The 19,906-nt window shown below is 49.7% G+C and overlaps 1 protein-coding gene across 2 annotated transcripts in view; it reads right to left on the reverse strand.

Annotated features, from left to right (window-relative positions):
• Positions 1-432: 432 nt before the first annotated feature.
• LOC308510857 (pseudouridine-5'-phosphatase-like) overlaps positions 433-19,906 on the reverse strand; it is a 129,069-nt gene continuing 109,595 nt past the window's right edge. Inside the window, exon 4 of one of the 2 annotated variants that reach the window (XM_081080912.1) lies at positions 433-979. In XM_081080912.1, coding sequence (XP_080937038.1) covers positions 803-979 — 177 coding nt within the window. In that variant the 3' untranslated portion in view covers positions 433-802. The remainder of the gene's footprint in view (positions 980-19,906) is intronic. The other variant, XM_081080910.1, reaches the window with a different exon arrangement.

Below are 19,906 nucleotides of genomic sequence, written 5' to 3' on the forward strand. Positions count from 1 at the left end.
ATATATTTTATTGATTTTTTTTTTTACAGAGAGGAATGGGGGGAGGGATAGAGAGTCGGAAACATCGATGAGAGAGAAACATCGATCGGCTGCCTCCTGCACGCCCCCGACTGGGGATGTGCCCGCAACCCAGGTACATGCCCTTGGCTGGGAATCGAACCCGGGACCCTTGAGTCTGCAGGCCGACGCTCTATCCACTGAGCCACACCGGTTAGGACTATCACCCGTGGTTTTTTTTTTTTAATTAAATGTTTATTGTTGGAAGTATTGCATATGCCCTCTTCCCCACCCCCCCACCCCCAATGACCCCATCTAACCCACCCCAGGCCTTCCCCATGCCATTGTCTGAGTCCACGGGGGGTGCATATACGGTTACAAGTCCTTTGGTCGATCTCTTCCCACCCACCCACCCTCCCCCGCCTTCCCTCTGAGGTTCCACAGTCGGTTTCTTGCTTTTATGTCTCTGGGTCTATTTTGTTCACTAGATTGCACGTAGGCGTGAGGTCACGGGATGCGTGTCTGTCTCCGACTGGCTCATTTCGCTCAGCGCAATGCTCTCCAGGCCCCACCGTCCTGTCTCCAAGGGTGAGCGATCCTACCTTTTTCAGGGCTGCGTACTATTCCATGGTGTCGATGCACCACAGCTGTCCGCCTCTCCTTACACAGTCACGGTTCCGATCGGAAAGTTACTGGCGATGTTGCAACGATGGGGCCAGTAGTTGGGAAATATCCCTCTTGACCTTTGGGGTCAGGTGCTCACCGTTTCCCACCCCGAAATCAGCTGGCGCCAGCCACCTGATGGTTATGGTCGGGGTTGGGGAGAATTCATCGGCGTGACCTGGGCAAGGTCTGAAGTCCCTGGCGGGTGACACGGCAGAGTTGTGGCTGGGAAGGCAGCTTCTAAAACGAGATCGCATGGGTTCAAGGAGCATGGGACTGTAGGCGGGCGTTTAGAGGCAGGTCCTCTCTGTTGCTGCATCTGTAAGACGGAGAAAGGAAAATTAATCATCCGAGCGGGCGAGGCTCAGTGGTCGAGGGTCGCCCTATGAACCAGGAGGTCAGGGTTCGAATCCCGGTCAAGGGCACATGCCCTGGTTTCTGGCTCGATCCCCAGTAGGGGGCATGCAGGAGGCGGCCGGTCCATGATTCTCTCTCATCATGGATGTTTCTCTCTCTCTCTCTCTCTCTCTCTCTCTCTCTCTCTCTCTCTCTCCCCCCCCCCCTCCCTTCCTCACTGAAATCAATCAATCCATATATATTAGAGGCCCGGTGCATGAAATTCATGCATGTGGGAGGGGGTGTTCCTCAGCCCGGCCTGCCCCCTCTCCCATCTGGGACCCCTTGGGGGATGTCTGGAAACCTGCAGTTGGACATCCGTCTCGCCATCCGGAACCATTGGCTCCTAACTGCTCACCTGCCTGCCGGCCTGATCACCCCTAACCACCTCTTCCTGCCAGCCTGATCGCCCATAACCGCTCTCCCCTGCCAGCCTGATCGCCCCTAACCGCCCTCCCCTGCCGGCCTGATCGCCCCTAACTGCTCTCCCCTGCCAGCCTGATCGCCCCTAACTGCTCTCCCCTACCAGCCTGATCGCCCCTAACTGCCCTCCCCTGCCGGCCTGATCGCCCCTAACTGCCCTCCCCTGCCGGCCTGATCACCCCTAACTGCTCTCCCCTGCCGGCCCGATCGCCCCTAACTGCCCTCCCCTGCCGGCCTGATCACCCCTAACTGCTCTCCCCTGCCGGCCTGATCGCCCCTAACTGCCCTCCCCTGCCGGCCTGATCACCCCTAACTGCCCTCCCCTGCCGGCCTGATCGCCCCCAACTGCCCTCCCCTGCCAGCCTGATCGCCCCTAATTACTCTCCCCTGTCAGCCTGATCACCCCTAACTATCCTCCCCTGCCGGCCTGATCGCCCCTAACTGCCCTCCCCTGCCAGCCTGATCGCCCCTAACTGCTCTCCCCTGCTGGCCTGATCGCCCCCAACTGCCCTCCCCTGCCAGCCTGATCGCCCCTAATTACTCTCCCCTGTCGGCCTGATCGCCCCTAACTGCCCTCCCCTGCCAGCCTGATCGCCCCTAATTGCTCTCCCCTGCCGGCCTGATCGCCCCTAACCACCTCTTCCTGCTGGCCTGATCGCCCCCAACTGCCCTCCCCTGCCGGCCTGATCGCCCCTAACCACCTCTGCCTCGGCCCCCGGCCACCGTGGCTTTGTCCGGAAGGAGGACCGGACGACCGGAATATGTCTGGTCTATCGGTCTAATTAGCATATTACCCTTTTATCAGAATACACACACACACACACACACACACACACTGTGGCCAGATTATTATGACCACCTGATGTGTGTAGGCAAATTAGCTATAATTTTGCGCTGAGGTTGCTGGAGGGCCACGTTGTTTGTGGCCACTTTGTTTGTCCTGACAGTAGAACTGATTTTTTTTCTGAAGATATGGGTAAACAACGCAATTTCACAGCCTTTGAACATGGGATATATCTTTGTAATTATATATATATTACAAAAATTAAGGCATAAAGGACAGAGATTGAGAGAGAGGAGGAAAAAAATTTCTTTAATCAATTGTTGTGGATAAAGTAGGTCATTTATACATACAATAAGGCAGGGGGAAATAGCGAATGGGGCAGGGGGGGGAGGGTGGAGAGTTCGAATCCCGGGGTCAAAGCTGAATGTTTGTGTGCGTGTGCGGGGAGGTGGGTTGGCTGGCGGATCGCTTTCCTGAGCTACATCGCCTCAGAGGGGGCCAGGCAAGGACATGATCTTATGGAGATTTTAAAAATAAAATAAAATACTTAAGCAGGCAGAGCAATTATTTTAAGAAAGCGTGAATGTCAAGTTCTGCGTAATCCTAATTACGTTATGTGAGACGAGGGTCAGAAGAGAGAAAATTAAACACACCATTTCTTTCTCTCTCTTTTTTTTTTAAGCTATTTTTCCTGATCTGTGTATTTGTTTTTTTAAAAATATATATATTTTTTATGGATTTCAGAGGGAGGAAGAGAGAGGGAGAGAGAGAGAGAAGCATCCACAATTAAAGAGAATTATTGATCGGCTGCCTCCGGCACGCCCCCCACTGGGGAATGTGCCCGCAACCAAGGCCCATGCCCTTGGCCGGACTCGAACCCGGGACCCTTCGGTCCGCAGGCCGACGCTCTAGCCACTGAGCCACACTGGCCAGGGCTCACCTATAAGCTCTTAGAACGAAACACCAGGATTCAGACCCAATAGGTCTTGATTTTTTTTTCGAATCTGAGTTTGCAGAAGCCAGCGATGGGTTTCCAGCGTTTATCGCCTTTTCATTTCACGCAATTCATTTTTAGAGGATTTCATTTGTGCTTATTTTTTTTTTTTTTGTCATTTCCCTCTTTTTTTAACGGAAGCTGGCGTGGAACCACCGCATCTCAAAATTCCCCAAAGGCGAGCCATCGGCCACCGTGGGCCGGTCAAGGGGCTAGCACAGCGGACGGGACAGAGAATGGGGTGGGGGGGGGGGGCGGAGGTGGGACTGCACCCCTGATGACACAGGACGCCCTGCAGTCATTCGAACCGGCCCTGGCCGGTGTGGCTCAGTGGGTAGAGCCTCGGCCTGCAGACGGAAGGGTCCCGGGTTCGATTCCCGGGCAAGGGCACAGGCCCGGGTTGTGGGCTCGATCCCCAGTAAGGGGTGCGTGCAGGAGGCGGCCGGTCCATGATTCTCTCTCTCATCACGGATGCTTCTATCTCTCTCCCTTCCTCTCTGACGTCAATCCTATAAAATAAAAGGCTAATATGCAAATTGTCCCGGTGGGAGTTCGACCGCTCGCTGTGACGTGTGCTGACCACCAGGGGGTGGTGGGGAATGAAGGAAGGCCCCGGCCAGCAGCCGAAAGGCCCCGGTCAGCCCTGATCGCTGGCCAGGCCTAGGGACCCTACCTGTGCACGAATTTCGTGCACCGGGCCTCTAGTAATAAAAAAAAAAATAGTTAAGAAAAAGAAAAAAGAAACATTTAGGAAAAGGAGGTTACTTTTTATTTTATTTTATTTTTTTTTAAAGCTGCGCAAAGCCCTTGTTTTTTTTTTTTTATCATCACCGGGTTTTCCCAGGGAAGGCAAATAACGGAGATCGGATATCTCTCTGCCGGTTTTAATGACAAGCCTGTTATTTCGTCAAGTGCGTGGTCACCTCGCTGAGCCTCGGGGGCACCCGGCTCGCCATTTTCCTGGGGACTGACAATCACGGACGTGACTCGGTTAAAATACCGGGTGTGTAAAAAAAAAAAAAAAAAAAAAACCAGGTAAATAATTCTCTGCCGTGTTTGCACACGCCTGCGGAATCACCGGGAATTATATGTTTGGGTTTGTGACAACCTCAACGAGCTCTTAGCGGCAAATCGCCTGAGTTAAGTATAGGCCGCGGATGCCTTATTGGTGTGTTGCTGCAGCGGGCGGCGGAAACTTTTATTTTCTTTCTTTATTTTTTATTTTTTAACTTTTATTTTGTTTTGTGCATCCCCCCCCAGGATATTTTTTCCATTGAGTTTTCGAGGGAGTGGGAGGGGATGGGGAGAGGCGGACAGAGAGAGAGAGAGAGACACATCGAGGGGCTCCCTCCTGCACAGGCCCCGACCGGGGCCTGGGATCGAACCTGCAACCCGGGCATGTGCCCCCCTGGACCGGGATTCGAACCCGGGGCCTTTCGGTCCGCTGGCCGACGCTCTATCCACTGAGCCACACCCTCGAGGGCTGGGTAATTTTTCTGTAGCCGAATTTTTCCACCCAAAGAGGAGAGCGTAGCATCTTGGAAAGGCTTCCCCCGTGTGAAGGCCAGGGGCCGACGTGAATGCATGAGCTCCTGATCGTTGCAAAAGCACATTTGGCCCTGGCCTGTGTGGCTCAGTGGGTAGAGCGTCGGCCTGCGGACTGAAGGGTCCCGGGTTCGATTCCCGGTCAAAGGCATGTACCTGGGTTGCAGGCACATCCCCGGGGGGTGGGGGCGTGCAGGAGGCAGCTGATCGATGCTTCTATCATCGATGTTTCTAACTCTCTATCCCTCCCCCTTCCTCTCTGTGGGAAATCAATAAAATATATTTAAAAATATATATATATATTTTATTGATAACAGAGAGGAAAGGGGAGAGAGAGAGAGAGAGAGAGAGAGAGAGAGAGAGAGAGAGAGAGAGAGAAACATTCAGGATGAGAGAAAATCATTGATCAGCTGCCTCCTGCACGCTGCACATCGGGGATCGAACCCACAACCTGGGCATGTGCCCTTGACCGGGAATCGAACCCTGATCTCCAGGTTCATAGGTCGACGCCCAACCACTGAGCCACACAGCTAGGATTTCTTTATTGGTGCCAGCGAGAGCTTTATGGGCATCGTGCCTACAAGAGTCAACGTCTATTTTTATATTGCCAGTGGGTGTCATATGTACTGGGCGGTCGGTCGGTCGGACGGTCGGAAGGATGGTTGGGCGGCCACTGAGCCTTTTATATAGATAGCCTATATATATAGATCCTACCCCAAGAGGCATCAATCTATGAACCAGGAGGTCAGGGTTCGAGTCCTATTCAGGGCACATGCCCGGGATGCGGGCTCGATCCCCAGTGTGGGGCGTGCAGGGGGCAGCCGATCCATGATTCTCTCTCATCATGGATGTTTCTCTCTCTTTCCCTTCCTCTCAAAAATCAATAAAAAATATCTCTGTATATATAAAAGCCTAATATGCAAATTGTCCCCGCGGGAGTTCGACCGGGAGACCGATCGCTTGCTCTGACGTGCGCTGACCGTCAGCAGGGGTAGGGAGGCCCCCGGCCGGCAGCCAGAAGGCCCCGATTCGCCCTGACCACTAGCCAGGCCTGGGGACCTTACCTGTGCACGAAATTCGTGCACCGGGCCTCTAGTGTTAAAATGCAAAGCAAAACCAAACCAATGAAGAGGAACTCGCTTCGATCCCATTGTCACGCGTCTCCTTTGCCATGATTCGCTTTCGTTACCCGGTTCTCTTGGCTAGGCAGTGTTCCCAGCAGCTACCCCAGAGACCACTCTCCAGAAGATTCCGGAAGGCGAGGAGAGGAGGGAATAATAATAATAATAATACTGTGTTTGGAAAGGGCCAATTAGATTCAGAGGATCACCGTCTTCCGACGATTAGATGAGCGTTGTTTGCTCTCTAATTGCTTCACCCTGAAAGTCAGATCTGCTCTCGGGTTAATTCGTTTCTCCGCCTCATTGAATTTCCGCAAGTTCCTTGCTATGACGGACGAGGTGGTCCGGAGAGGGGGCGGCGATAATGGGGTGATTACGCCGTCGAAGAAGATGCGGCCGCAGTATTTTTTTTCTTTCTTTCTTTCTTCTCCGTGTGGGATTTCGCTCGCGGCTGTAAGGACCTCACCTGGGAGATGGGGACTTGACAAGGTCAAGCCTCAGTATCTATTTTTAAGTTATAAACAGCTCTCGAAGGAGCTAAAATTATAACGATACTAATCTATACTAATAAAAGGGTGATATGCTAATTTAGACCTGACGTCTTCCAGACGTCCTTCTGGACAAAGCCACAGTGGTGAGGGCTGATGCAGTGGTCATGGGCGACCAGGCCGGCAGGGGAGAGCAGTTAGGGGCAACCAGGCCGGCAGGGGAGGGCAGTTGGGGGCGATCAGGCCGGCAGGGGAGGGCAGTTGGGGGCGATCAGGCCGGCAGGGGAGAGCAGTGAGGGGCGATCAGGCCGGCAGGGGAGGGCAGTTAGGGGCGACCAGGCCGGCAGGGGAGGGCAGTTAGGGGCGACCAGGCCGGCAGGGGAGGGCAGTTAGGGGCGATCAGGCCGGCAGGGGAGGGCAGTTAGGGGCGACCAGGCCGGCAGGGGAGGGCAGTTAGGGGCGACCAGGCCGGCAGGGGAGGGCAGTTGGGGGCGACCAGGCCGGCAGGCAGGTGAGCGGTTAGGTGTCAGCGGTCCCGGATTCCGAGAAGCATGTCCCCCAGGAGTCCCGGATTAGAGGGGGTGGGGGCCAGGCTGAGGGACCCCCCATGCATGAATTTTGTGCACTGGGCCTCGTAATAATAATAATAAAGTCACAGCCTGGCCAGCGTGGCTCTGTGGTTGAGGATCGACCTTTGAACCAGGAGGTCAAGGTTTGATTCCCGGTCAAGGGCACAGGCCCGGGTTGTGGCTCGATCCCCAGTAGGGGGCGTGCAGGAGGCAGCCGATCCGTGATTCTCTCTTGTCATGGATGTTTCTCTCTCTCTCTCTCTCTCTCTCTTTTCCTCTCTGAAATCAATAAAAATATATTGTATAAAATGACATCAAAAGTTTACCTTATTTATATGTTTATCTATGAAATTATCCAAGGCGTGCTTGGTAAAAGAAGGGCATTTCTGGTGCATTTATAATATCAAAAGCCTAATATGCTAACTTTCCGATCGACCGGTCGGCCGTACAGCCAATCAAATCATAATATGCTAATGATATGCTAATCATATGCTAAGGCCGCTCAACCACTCGCTATGACGTGCACTGACCACCAGGGGGCAGACAGTCAACCTTTCGACCCGTCGCTATGACGTGCAGTGACCTCCAGGGGGCAGACGCTCCTGGTTCATCGGTCGGTGCTCAACCACTGAGCCACACTGGCCAGGCTCACCTGGTATTTTTTTTTTCTACTACTTTCAGCCCCTGCCCCCCCGTCCCGGGCGAGTGACAGGTCTAACCATTCGGTCTCGCCTCCCCCCAGATCTCTGTGATTCCGTGCTTTCCACGCTCATCCCCAACCCTCAGCTATCTATCGATCTTTGAAGGGAAGACATTGATTTTTCTCTCCGCGTCTCAGGCTACGATGCCAACGGCTCGTCATAAATGAACGGCGGCCTCTGTGCACACGAACAGACGCCCCCCCAATGGAGACATCATCCGCCCACGTGAGTGGGACCAGGTGGAAGGGGCTGGCGTGGAAACGCTCGTCCACCAAAGACCTTGTGTGCGTAGATGCATCGCCCAGGGTTCCGCTCGGACGGAACCGTAGGGTGCTGAGGGCCTGGGGCGGAGGGCGGGGGTCCGTAGGGGGTTATCTGTCATACTTTCAACAATAAAGATTTAATCAGAGCCCCAGCTGGTGTGGCTCAGAGGATAGAGCGTCGGCCTGGGGACTGAAGCATCCCGGGTTCGATTCCCGGCCAATGGCACACGCCCGGGTTGGGGGCTCGATCCCCAATAGCGGCCGATCGATGACTCTCGCTGTCATCATTGATGCTTCTCTCTCTCTCTCTCCCTCTCCCTTGCTCTCTGAACTCAATAAAAATATATATTTTCTTAAAAAACTATTTAATTAGAAAATCCTATGTAATAAAAGCCTGATATGCTAAGTGTCCAGTTGTCCGGTCAGCCGTTCAACCAATCAAAGTGTAATATGCTAATGATATGCTAAGGCTGTTAAACCGCTTGCTATGACGTGCAGTGACCACCAGGGGGCAGGCGCTGTGACCGGTAGGTGAGCTTGCTGCTGGGTCCGGCCGATCGGGACTGAGTGAGGTCCAGGGAGGGACGCGGGAGGTTGGCCATCTGGGGAGGGACACTGGGAGGGCTCCAGGGCATGTCCGGCCTGACTCGCTCAGTCCCTATCGGCTGGACCCCAGCAGCAAGCTCACCTACTGGTCAGGGCGTCTGCCCCCTGGTGGTCAGTGCACGTCATAGCGACTGGTCAAATGGTCGACTCCCCCCTGGTGGTCAGTGCACGTCATAGCGACTGGTGAAATGGTCGACTGCCCCCTGGTGGTCAGTGCACGTCATAGCGACTGGTGAAATGGTCGACTGCCCCCCTGGTGGTCAGTGCACGTCATAGCGACTGGTCAAATGGTCGGCTGCCCCCTGGTGGTCAGTGCTCATCATAGCGACTGGTCAAATGGTCGGCTGCCCCCTGGTGGTCAGTGCACGTCATAGCGACTGGTGAAATGTTCGATTGCCCCCTGGTGGTCAGTGCACGTCATAGCAACTGGTCAAATGGTCGATTGCCCCCTGATGGTCAGTGCACGTCATAGCGACTGGTGAAATGGTCGACTGTCCCCTGGTGGTCAGTGCACGTCATAGCGACTGGTGAAATGGTCGATTGCCCCCTGGTGGTCAGTGCACGTCATAGTGACTGGTGAAATGGTCGACTGCCCCCCTGGTGGTCAGTGCACGTCATAGCGACTGGTGAAATGGTCGACTGCCCCCCTGGTGGTCAGTGCACGTCATAGCGACTGGTGAAATGGTCGACTGCCCCCTGGTGGTCAGTGCACGTCATAGCGACTGGTGAAATGGTCGACTGCCCCCCTGGTGGTCAGTGCACGTCATAGCGACTGGTGAAATGGTCGACTGCTCCCCTGGTGGTCAGTGCACGTCATAGCGACTGGTGAAATGGTCGACTGCCCCCCTGGTGGTCAGTGCACGTCATAGCGACTGGTGAAATGGTCGATTGCCCCCTGGTGGTCAGTGCACGTCATAGCGACTGGTCAAATAGCCCACTGCCCCCTAGTGGTCAGTGCACGTCATAGTGACTGGTCAAATGGTCGATTGCCCCCTGGTGGTCAGTGCACGTCATAGCGACTGGTCAAATAGCCCACTGCCCCCTGGTGGTCAGTGCAGGTCATAGCGAGCGGCTGACCGGCCTTAGCATATCATTAGCCTATGACGCTCTGATTGGTTGACCGGCCGACTGGTCGACCGGACATTTAGCCCATTAGGCTTTTATTATATAGGATTTCAGAGAGGCAGGGAGAGGGACAATTTGCCGACTACACTTCTATTATACAGGACGATTGTATTTGGGCCCTCGTCAATATATTACGGAAATCTCTTTCACCGGTTTCGCCGTATTTATTTTGTAGTCGTTTCCAGAAAATTTGAAATTCCTCCGCTGGCTGCCTGTCTATTTCTACTGTACGATGCTGAATAGATGATTTTTTTTTCCTGCCGATTTACATTAACTTGCTGGATTTATTATTTAGGTGGGAAACAGAGCCATGGATGAAATCTGAAATTATCTCTACGTGACTCAAACGTTCCTAAATAGATGCTTTTGTATTTCGACGGATTCATTTTTTTTTTTCTCCCCTCAGTGTCTGGAAACTTTCCCACAGATCAATGATAGCAACTCTTCCTTTTAATGTAATAAATTGCCCCGAAAACATCTTATTCACATCCTACAATATACCTAATCCTTATATCAGATGAAGGAAAAAAAAAATCACATGACCCTATTTAGCTATGCAGTTTGTTATAAAGATTGAATGAAATGCTAGCTGTAAATCACTTATTTCCTTTTGCCAATGAAGTTCTGCCTGTTTCCTTATTTTGTTATTTTTTAAATGTGTTTTTTATTGATTGTAGAGAGGCAGGGAGAGGCAGAGAGGGAGGCATCAATGATGAGAGAGAATCATGGACCGGCCATTGGGTGCCATTGGACGAGCCCATCAGGGGTAGAGACGACCCCAGCTGACCATTTCTCCAATCAGCGGTTTGCCCCAAAGCATTCGAGGTCACAGTTCAGAGTTCATCATGCCCACAGAGGTCACCAGCTAACCCACTGAACAATGGGGCGTGCAGGAGGCAGCCGATCCCTGATTCTCTCTCATCACGGATGCTTCTATCTCTCTCTCCCTCTCCCTTCCTCTCTGGGAAATCAATAATAATATATATTCTTTAAAATGTTACTATAAGCAGTGCAATTTACAATCGCTAAGATCTGGAGACAGCCTAAGGGCCCATCAGCGGACGAGTGGATTATAAAACGGTGGGGATCCCCACAGTGGAATAGTATGCAGCCCTGAAAAAGGAAGACCTCTTACCATTCGCAGCAGCATGGAGGGACCTGGAGAGCATGACGCTGAACGAAATAAGCCGGTCGGAGAAACATAAATGTCACCTGATCGTTTGTGGAATCTAATGACCAACATAAACTGATAGAGCCAGAGACAGGGAAGCATCGAACAGACCGTCCAACCTCAAAAGAGGCAGGGGAGGGTGGGAGGGGGTCAGAGACCAACCAAAGGCCTTGTATGCATGGGTAGGAGCAGAACCGATGGACACAGACAGCAGGGGGGCGAGGGCATGTGCTGGGGGGCAGAGGTGGGCTGGGGAGAGGTCCGTGGGGAGAACAGGAGACATCTATCATACTTTCAACAGTAAATAATTTTTTAAATCCTATATAATCAAAGCCTAATATGCTAAGTGTCTGGTCGTCCGGTCGGCCGTTCAACCAATCAAAGCGTAATATGCTAATGATATGCTAAGGACGAACAACCGCCTGCTATGACGTGCACTGACCACCAGGGGCAGACACTCTGACCGGTAGGTGAGGTTGCCGCTGGGATCTGGCCAATGAGGAATGAGGGAGGCGGGCCAGATGTGCCCTGGACCCCTCCCACGGTCCCTCCCCGGCCCTGATCGTGCACCAGTGGGGTCCCTGGGCCTGGATTGCGAGAGGGCAAGAGGGCGCAGGCCAGCCTGAGGGACCTGCCACCCAAGTGCACAAATTTCATGCACCGGGCTTCTAGTGTTATTATAATAATATTGTAATAAGTATGGATGGTGCCAAGTCGGTACCGGAGGCACCAGGGGGAACACGTTGTAAGATATATGATTGTCTAATCGTTCTGCCGTACACCTGAAGCCAATATAGAATAATAGCAAATGTAAAAAAAAAAAAAAACACAAAAAATGAAGTTATTTAGGTCAATCCAGAGATGCTATCACTGGGTAACAGATGCAACTTTTTGACCTAGATTTGGGTATTTGGGACGGCTTAGGAGTGAATTTTAAAAAAAGGAGGGGGGGGGCAAGAAATGAAAAATATACGCATTATGCTATGTCATGCCTGGGACTGTGACTTCCCCCTTAGCTGTTATCCATCGCTCAGTTCGACCCCTCACACTATTCTTTTATTTTTTCTAACATATTGATATTCCTGATCTCTGACGTACCTTTGTATCTATTTATTTACTTTTTAAAAAAATAATATATTTTTATGCATTTCAGAGCGAGGAAGGGAGAGGGAGAGAGAGAGAGAAACATCCATGATGAGAGAGAATCATGGACCAGCTGCCTCCTGCACGCCCCCTACTGGGGATGGAGCCTGCAACCCGGGCCTGTGCCCTTGACCGGGAATCGAACCGGTGACCTTCTGGTTCCTAGGTCGATGCTCTATCCACTGAGCCACACTGGCTGGGTTATAAGAAACATTTTTCAATAGAATTCTCCAGGTAAGACTTCCATGTTTTAGGTTTTATTTTTTTTTGGGGGGGGGGAGGGAGGAGGGGAGCTGTAAGATGCTTTCCTCATTTTCTCCGTAATGCTGAGATTTTTTGGAAGTGATACCATACGGTGATGTTAAAACCTTAAAGAAAAAAAAAATACATTCGAGGCCTGGCTGGTGTTGCTCAGGGATAGAGCATCAGCCTGTGGACTGAAGGGTCCCGGGTTCGATTCCCGGTCAAGGGCACCTGCCCAAATTGCGGGCTCGATGCCCAGTAGGGGGCGTGCAGGAGGCGGCCGATCCATGATTCTCTCTCATCAGGGATGTTTCTCTCTCTCCCTCTCCCTTCCTCTCTGAAATCAATTAATATATATATATCTCTACACTAATAAAAGAGAAAGATGCAAATTGACCGTACCTTTGCGACACACACCAGCCAATCAGGAGTGAGTATGCAAATGAACCCAACAAAGATGACGGGTTAATTTGCATGCGCAGGGACCGAGTGGGCGGGGCGGGGCACTGGCATCTTTGCCATGGCGATGACGCAGGCAGGATGCACCACCCCAGCCGCTCTGGGCCTCTTGGCAGCATGGGAAGGTGGAAAAACGTTTTCCCGTCACAGTGAAGGCGGTGCTGGCAGCCAGGGGAAGGAAGGCCCATTCGTGCACGACTCTTCGTGCATCAGGCCTCTAGTATCTATCTATATATATATGCACTAGTGGCCCGGTGCACAAATTTGTGCACATTGAAAGGAAATTAATTATAAGTGTTTGAATATCACTATTCGCCCTTTCTCTAGAATTGAAGTGTCAATCAAATTCACAATCAACAATGACACCAGTGAGAGCTTTATTTGTATCGTGCACGCACGAGTCAACGTTTATTTTTAAATTGCCGGTGCGCATCATATGTGCAGGTCAGCCGGTTGGTCGGACGGACGCACGGTCGGCCACTCAGCCTTTTATATATACTAGAGGCCTGGTGCATGAAGTTTGTGCAGGGGGAGGGGGTGTTCCTTAGCCCGGCCTGCACCCTCTCCAATCTCGGACCCCCTCAGGGGTCGTCCGACTGCTGGCTTAGGTGCCCAACTGCCCCCCACTGCCAGCCTGCTCACCCCCAACTGGCCACCCTGGCTGCCTGATTGCCCCTAACTGCCTCTACCTCAACCCCGCCAGCATGGCTTTGTCTGGAAGGACTTCCGGAAGGTCTCCCAGAGGGTGTCCTGGAAGGTCTCCCACTCTAATTAGCATATTACCCTTTTATTAGTATAGACTAGAGGCCCGGTGCACAAAATTCATGCATGGGAGGACGGGGTTTCTCAGCCTGGCCAGCACCCTCTCCAATCCAGGACCCCTCAGGGGATGTCCAACTGCTGGCTTAGGCACGATCCCTGTCACAATCTGGGACCGTGGGCTCCTAACCGCTCACCTGCCTGCCTGATCGCCCCTAACTGCTCCCCTGCCAGCCTGATCACCCTCTACCTGCTCTCCCCTGCCGGCCAAATGGCCCCTAACTGCCCCTCCCTGCAGGCCTGATCGCCCCTAACTGCCCCTCCCTGCAGGCCTGATTGCCCCTAACTGCCCTCCCCTGCTGGCCTGATTGCCCTCTACCTGCTCTCCCCTGCCGGCCAAATGGCCCCTAACTGCCCCTCCCTGCAGGCCTGATTGCCTCTAACTGCCCTCCCCTGCCGGCCTGATCGCCCCTAACTGCCCCTCCCTGCCGGCCTGATCAGCCCCTAACTGCCCCTCCCTGCAGGCCTGATCGCCCCCAACTGCCCTCCCCTGCCGGCCTGATCGCCCCTACCCACCTCTGCCTCAGCCCCAGTCACCGTGACTGTGTCCGGAAGGAAGGCAAGAGGTCCGGCCGACCCGGTCTAATTAGCATATTACCCTTTTATTAGTATAGATATAGGTATACACAAACAGTGATGTTAAACGCTTTAACAAAAAAAAACCCACATTCGAAATCATAAGAATATTTTTTTAAAAGAAAAACGCCCTAAGAGACGAGACCATGATGGTCGCTGGGCACCGTCAGACGTGAAATATTCGAGGGAGGACGGTCGTGGGCACCGCCTTACTCGTGGCCACGGGGGCAGCTCGGCTCAGGGGCCTCGGCGTGTTTGTTACTAGGAAGTGAGAGGCGCATCATTCAATGAACAATCCGCCCCGTTATTTCCCACCCCGTGGAGACGTGGCTAAATATCACCTGTGGGATTCTGTAACTGCTTCCCATCCTATGGGCTCCCTCTTTAATTTAATTTAATTTTATTTTATTTTATTTTATTCATTTTATTTTATTTTATTTATTTAATTTTATTTTATTATTTTATTTTATTTTTTATTTTATTTTATTTATTTTATTTTATTTATTTAATTTTATTTTATTATTTTATTTTATTTTATTTATTTTATTTTATTTTATTATTTTATTTTATTTTTTATTTTATTTTATTTTATTCATTTTATTTTATTTTATTCATTTTATTTTATTTTATTTATTTAATTTTATTTTATTATTTTATTTTATTTTTTATTTTATTTTATTTTATTTATTTTATTATTTTATTTTATTTATTTTATTTTATTATTTTATTTTATTTTTTATTTTATTTTATTTATTTATTTATTTATTTTATTTTATTTATTTTATTTTATTTATTTTATTTTATTTTATTTATTTTATTTTATTTTTTTATTTTATTTTATTTATTTTATTTTATTTATTTACTTTATTTTATTTTATTTATTTTATTTATTTGATTTATTTTATTTTATTATATTTATTTTATTTTATTTTATTTTATTTTTTATTTTATTTTATTTTATTATTTTATTTTATTTTATTTTATTTATTTTACTTTATTTTATTTTATTTTATTTTATTTATTTATTTATTTATTTATTTATTTTATTTTATTTTATTTATTTTATTATTTTATTTTATTATTTTATTTTATTTTATTTTATTTTATTTTGTTTAATTTTATTTTATTTTAAAGAACGTCTCGTCGGATCCGCCCTGAGCCGTTTCGGCGGGAAGCGATGTAAGAAGATGGGTGTCTCCGTGGCCCCCTCTCCCTCGTTACATCCGAGACTGTGGACGCCCTGATTTCACCCCCACCGTCTCGCAGGGCAATCGAAGGTGTGGGTGACGTTGCAAAATGCGTGTTTCGCCATCCAGGGCTGCATCCGGGAGATGTAAGCGTCCTCATTACATTTGCACTGCCCAGACTCTCCCAGAAAGTTTAAAAATATAAAAGGAGAGAGAGAGAGAGAGAGAGAGAGAGAGAGAGAGAGAGAGAGAGAGAGAGAGAGACAGAGCAAGACAACGAGTTCATGCTTTTAGGGGCACGGGATGCAGCAAGCCAGGCTCACAGACGTCTGAACCAGCTGCAGACTCGAGGCTGTGAAACCCTATTAAATCGAGAATTTGGGGTCCCAAGGCCGCTGGCAAGTCTAGGGGGTCACCCTCCGTGCTCTGTCACCGTCCATTCCGTTCTAGCCCGGCCGGCGTGGACACAGCCCAAGTGCCCATCAGTAGGCGAGTGGATGAACAGAGCTGTGGGACGTTTACCCCAAAGGTTCATCGCGGAGGAAGAATACAGACCGTGCCCTGGCTGGTGTGGCTCAGTGGATAGAGGGCCGGCCTACGGACTGGAGGGTTTCGGGTTAGATTCCAGTCAAGGGCACGTGCTGTGGTCACAGGCTCCCCCCTGGCCCAGGCCCTGGTCAGGGCGCGTGCCGGAGGCAACCCATCCATGTGTCTCTCTCACATCGATGTTTCTCTTTTTCCCTCTGCCCTCCACTCTCTCTAAAAACCAATGGGAAAATATCCTGGGGTGAGGATTAAAAATCCTATGTAATAAAAGGCTAATGTGCAAATTGTCCCGTCGGGAGTTCGACCGACCGGGAGTTCGACCAACCAGTTCGACCGCTTGCTATGACGTGCACTGACCACCAGGGGGCAGCGTGGCACGAAGGAAGGCCCCCAGCCAGCCGCCGGCAGCCAGGGGACGTTAAGGTCCCGATTGGCCCTGATCACCAGCCAGGCCTAGGAACCCTACCTGTGCACAAATTTTGTGCACCAGGCCTCTAGTGTATATCTCTATATATGAAAGCCTAAGAGACCGGTCGACCAGTCGACCTGTTGCTATGTCGGAGCTGCCCCCTGGTGGTCAGTGTGCTCCCTCAGCCAACCTCCTGCGGCCGGCCAACCTCCTGTAGTCCCTCGTCCCTGGCTGGCCGGCCCTGATCAACCCTAATTGGCCCCGATCAATCACAGGCCAAGCCGAGGGACCCAACCTGTGCACGAATTCGTGCACCGGGCCTCTAGTAAAAAAAAATTATATATATATATATATCTCCTACTAATTCACCTCCCGCCAAACTCACCGTTGAATGTCCCAACTCAAACTTTTGTAAAAGTGTAAGAGACATCAAGCCGAGAGTATTTCCTAATTGTAAAAATCCTTCCGCATTATCCATTGTAGTTTTTTATTTTTATTATCTTTGCAGGTTTTTTCTGATAAATAGTACAACACAAAACTATCCAAGGGTTTCGTCATGGCCTGAGATGGCAGATAGCAACGTAGAGGAAATTGGATTCAAATCTCTCGGTGCTTAGACAGGGAAAGTAGAATGTGGATCATTTCAACGTTTATTTAAAAAAAAATTTAGATGGAAACGGCTCTCTTCGGAGAACATCCGTTTGTAATGTCTGTGTTTTATGGAATAGAACCGTGTTTTAATCAGTCACACAGACGCGGATAAAAGCGATTCCCTCGCGGGGCCATTCAAATTCATTTGGCTTGTTTGTTGTGCATCGTAGACGCTGAAAACCCCAGTTCTTGGCACTGGCGTGGAAGACTTATTTTATTTTCATTATTATTTATTTTCTTGAAAATATTGATTTCAGAGAGGAAGGGAGAGAGAGAGAGACATCCCCCAAGGGGTCCCTGACAGTGAGAGAGTGCAGGCCAGGCTGAGGGACCCTCCCCCCCCCCCACCCAAGTGCACGAATTTCGTGCACTGGCCCTCTAGTAATTAAAATAAAATAAAATAAAATAAAATAAAATAAAATAAAATAAAGATGGAGTGAATCTGGTCTCTGGTATTTGATACCCAAACACGGACATTCTACCAATTAATGCACAACTTTCCAATCTGTGGCTTGAAGGCCTAAGGTCTACAGGGGTAGTTCAGCCAACAGCCTTTCGCTAACACTTCACAGACACTGTTGCCTTCGCCGCCTTTCTTTGCTTTGTCCATTCACAGCCTCGTTTTCCAGCGATCGCGTGACGTACGATATTAGATCAGACGGAACGCAGAAGCCAATATAGGAGCCCAGCTGCCTTCTGTCAGGCTCACTAAAGGGATTTGCACAGATAAGAAAAAAAAAGGGAGGGAGGGGACCTCATCACTAATTTTATTATCATGATTCCTATTAAAATGTCATTTAGATTCGTCTGTAAAGGGGTTATGATATTATCTCTCCATATTTTTTATTGATTTCAGCGAGGAAGGGAGACAGAGAAACATGCATGATGGGAGAGGATCATGGATCGGCCGTCTCCTGCACGCCCCTTACTGAGGATGGAGCCCACAACCCGGGCATGTGCCCTTGACCGGGATTCGAAACCGTGACCTCCTGGTTCCTAGGTGGATGTTATCATAAGAGCAGAAAAGAAAGACTGAGATCAACGCTTTACACATCATGGGCTACGTCCTGCTTTTCTCTTTTTTTGTTTGTTTTTTGGGTTTTTTGTTTTGTTTTGTTTTTTCCAAGCTGTTTGCAGTGGCTTTTCCATGTGAATGGTCTGTCTTGGCTCAGACCTCAGACTTACCTGTAATCTCTCAAACAAGCAGCAGCTGGCCATCAGCAAAACCTGGCAGTAGCAGCAGCCTGCCTTGCTTCACACCGAGGGACCCCACCGGTGCATAAATCCGTGCACAGGGCCTCTAGTATGCATAGAAGATCTTTGGTTATGCCCTAACCAGTTTGGCTCAGTGGATAGAGCGTCAGCCTGCGGACTGAAGGGTCCCGGGTTCGATTCCAGTCAAGGGCATGTACCTTGGTTGTGGGCACATCCCCAGTAGCAGGTGTGCAGGAGGCAGCTGATCAATGTTTCTCTCTCATCGATGTTTCTAAGTCTCTATTCCCCTCCCTTCCTCTCTGTAAAAAATCAATAATATATATATATATATATATATATATATATATATATATATATCTTTTTTAAAAATGATCTTTGGTTAATCTCTTCCCGCCCTTCCGCCTCCCCACTTCCCTCTGGGAGTCATCAGTCTGTTCCATGTTTCCCTGCCTGTGGTTTCCGCTCCTGCATTGAGCGCCTGCCCCCTGGTGGTCAGTGTGCATCATGGCTACTGGCCGGTTGCTTAGGCTTATATATATATAGATTTCTTTTTCCCTCACGGCTGTGGAGGAGTCAAAAAGACACAATGAATGTCACCTCGTTCTATTACCAAGAGAAAGAGATGGAGAACCTACAAAAATGTTAGCTTGGCCCTCGCTGGTGTGGATCATTGCACAGAGCATTGGCCTGTGGACTGAAGGGTATCGGGTTCGATTCCCGGTCAGGGCACATGCCCGGTTGTGCGCTCCATCCCCAGTAGGGGGCGTGCAGGAGGCAGCCGGTCCATGATTCTCTCTCATCATGGATGTTTCTCTCTCTCTCTCTCTCCTCCCTTTCTCTATGAAATCAATAAAAATACATTTTTTAAAATACATTTTATTGATTTTTTTACAGAGAGGAGAGGAGAAGGATAGAGAGTTAGAAACATCGATGAGAGAGAAACATCCATCAACCGCCTCCTGCACACCGCCCACTGGGGATGTGCCCCCAACCAAGGTACATGCCCTTGACGGGAATCGAACCCGGGACCCTTCAGTCCGCAGGCCAATGCCCTATCCACTGAGCCAAACCGGTCAGGGCAATAAAAGTACATTTTATAAAAATTAAAAACAGTCCAGTTACGTTGATTTTCTTATATGTTTTTATTGATTTTTAGAGAGAGGAAGGCAGAGGGAAAGAGATAGAAACATAAATTAGAGCAATATCTATTGTCTGCCTCCTACATGCTGCCTACTGGGGATTGAGCCCCCACCCCCTGGGCATGTGCCCTGGCCGGGAATCGAACCGGAGACCTCTTGATTGATGGGTTGACGCTCAACCCCTGAGCCACACTGGAGAGGCCAGTTAGATCATCTTTCTGCCAAAGGAACATATCTTGGGTGGAAATCTTTCGGCTCCTCTCCAATAGTTATCCGAGCCCGGATGCTAGCCTCGATTCGGCCGCGATAAATAATATTGGCCGTGATGAGACCACTGGCCTCCTAAGATGATGACGGTCATGAAATGACAAGCCCCGTGGCGCCTAACTCAATAAAGAGTGTTATTCCATTTTTTCCCCTGTAATTCGTGAATCTAATAAACATACGTTTTGAAAAACCATCGGTGGGTTTTCAACGGACAAGAAGGCGGGAGAAGAAAGAATTAGATGTGACTTGAAGCAAGAATTAGAGTTTATCCCACGCAACTCTATGCCTTTAAGAAGGGCGGAATGATTCACGTTGAGAAATACCCATTAACTATATATATATCTATATTTATCTATCTATCTATCTATCTATCTATCTATCTATCTATCTATATACCTATCTATCC

Source organism: Myotis nattereri (genome assembly GCF_964212035.1).
Source record: "Myotis nattereri genome assembly, chromosome: X".
NCBI lineage: Eukaryota > Metazoa > Chordata > Mammalia > Chiroptera > Vespertilionidae > Myotis > Myotis nattereri.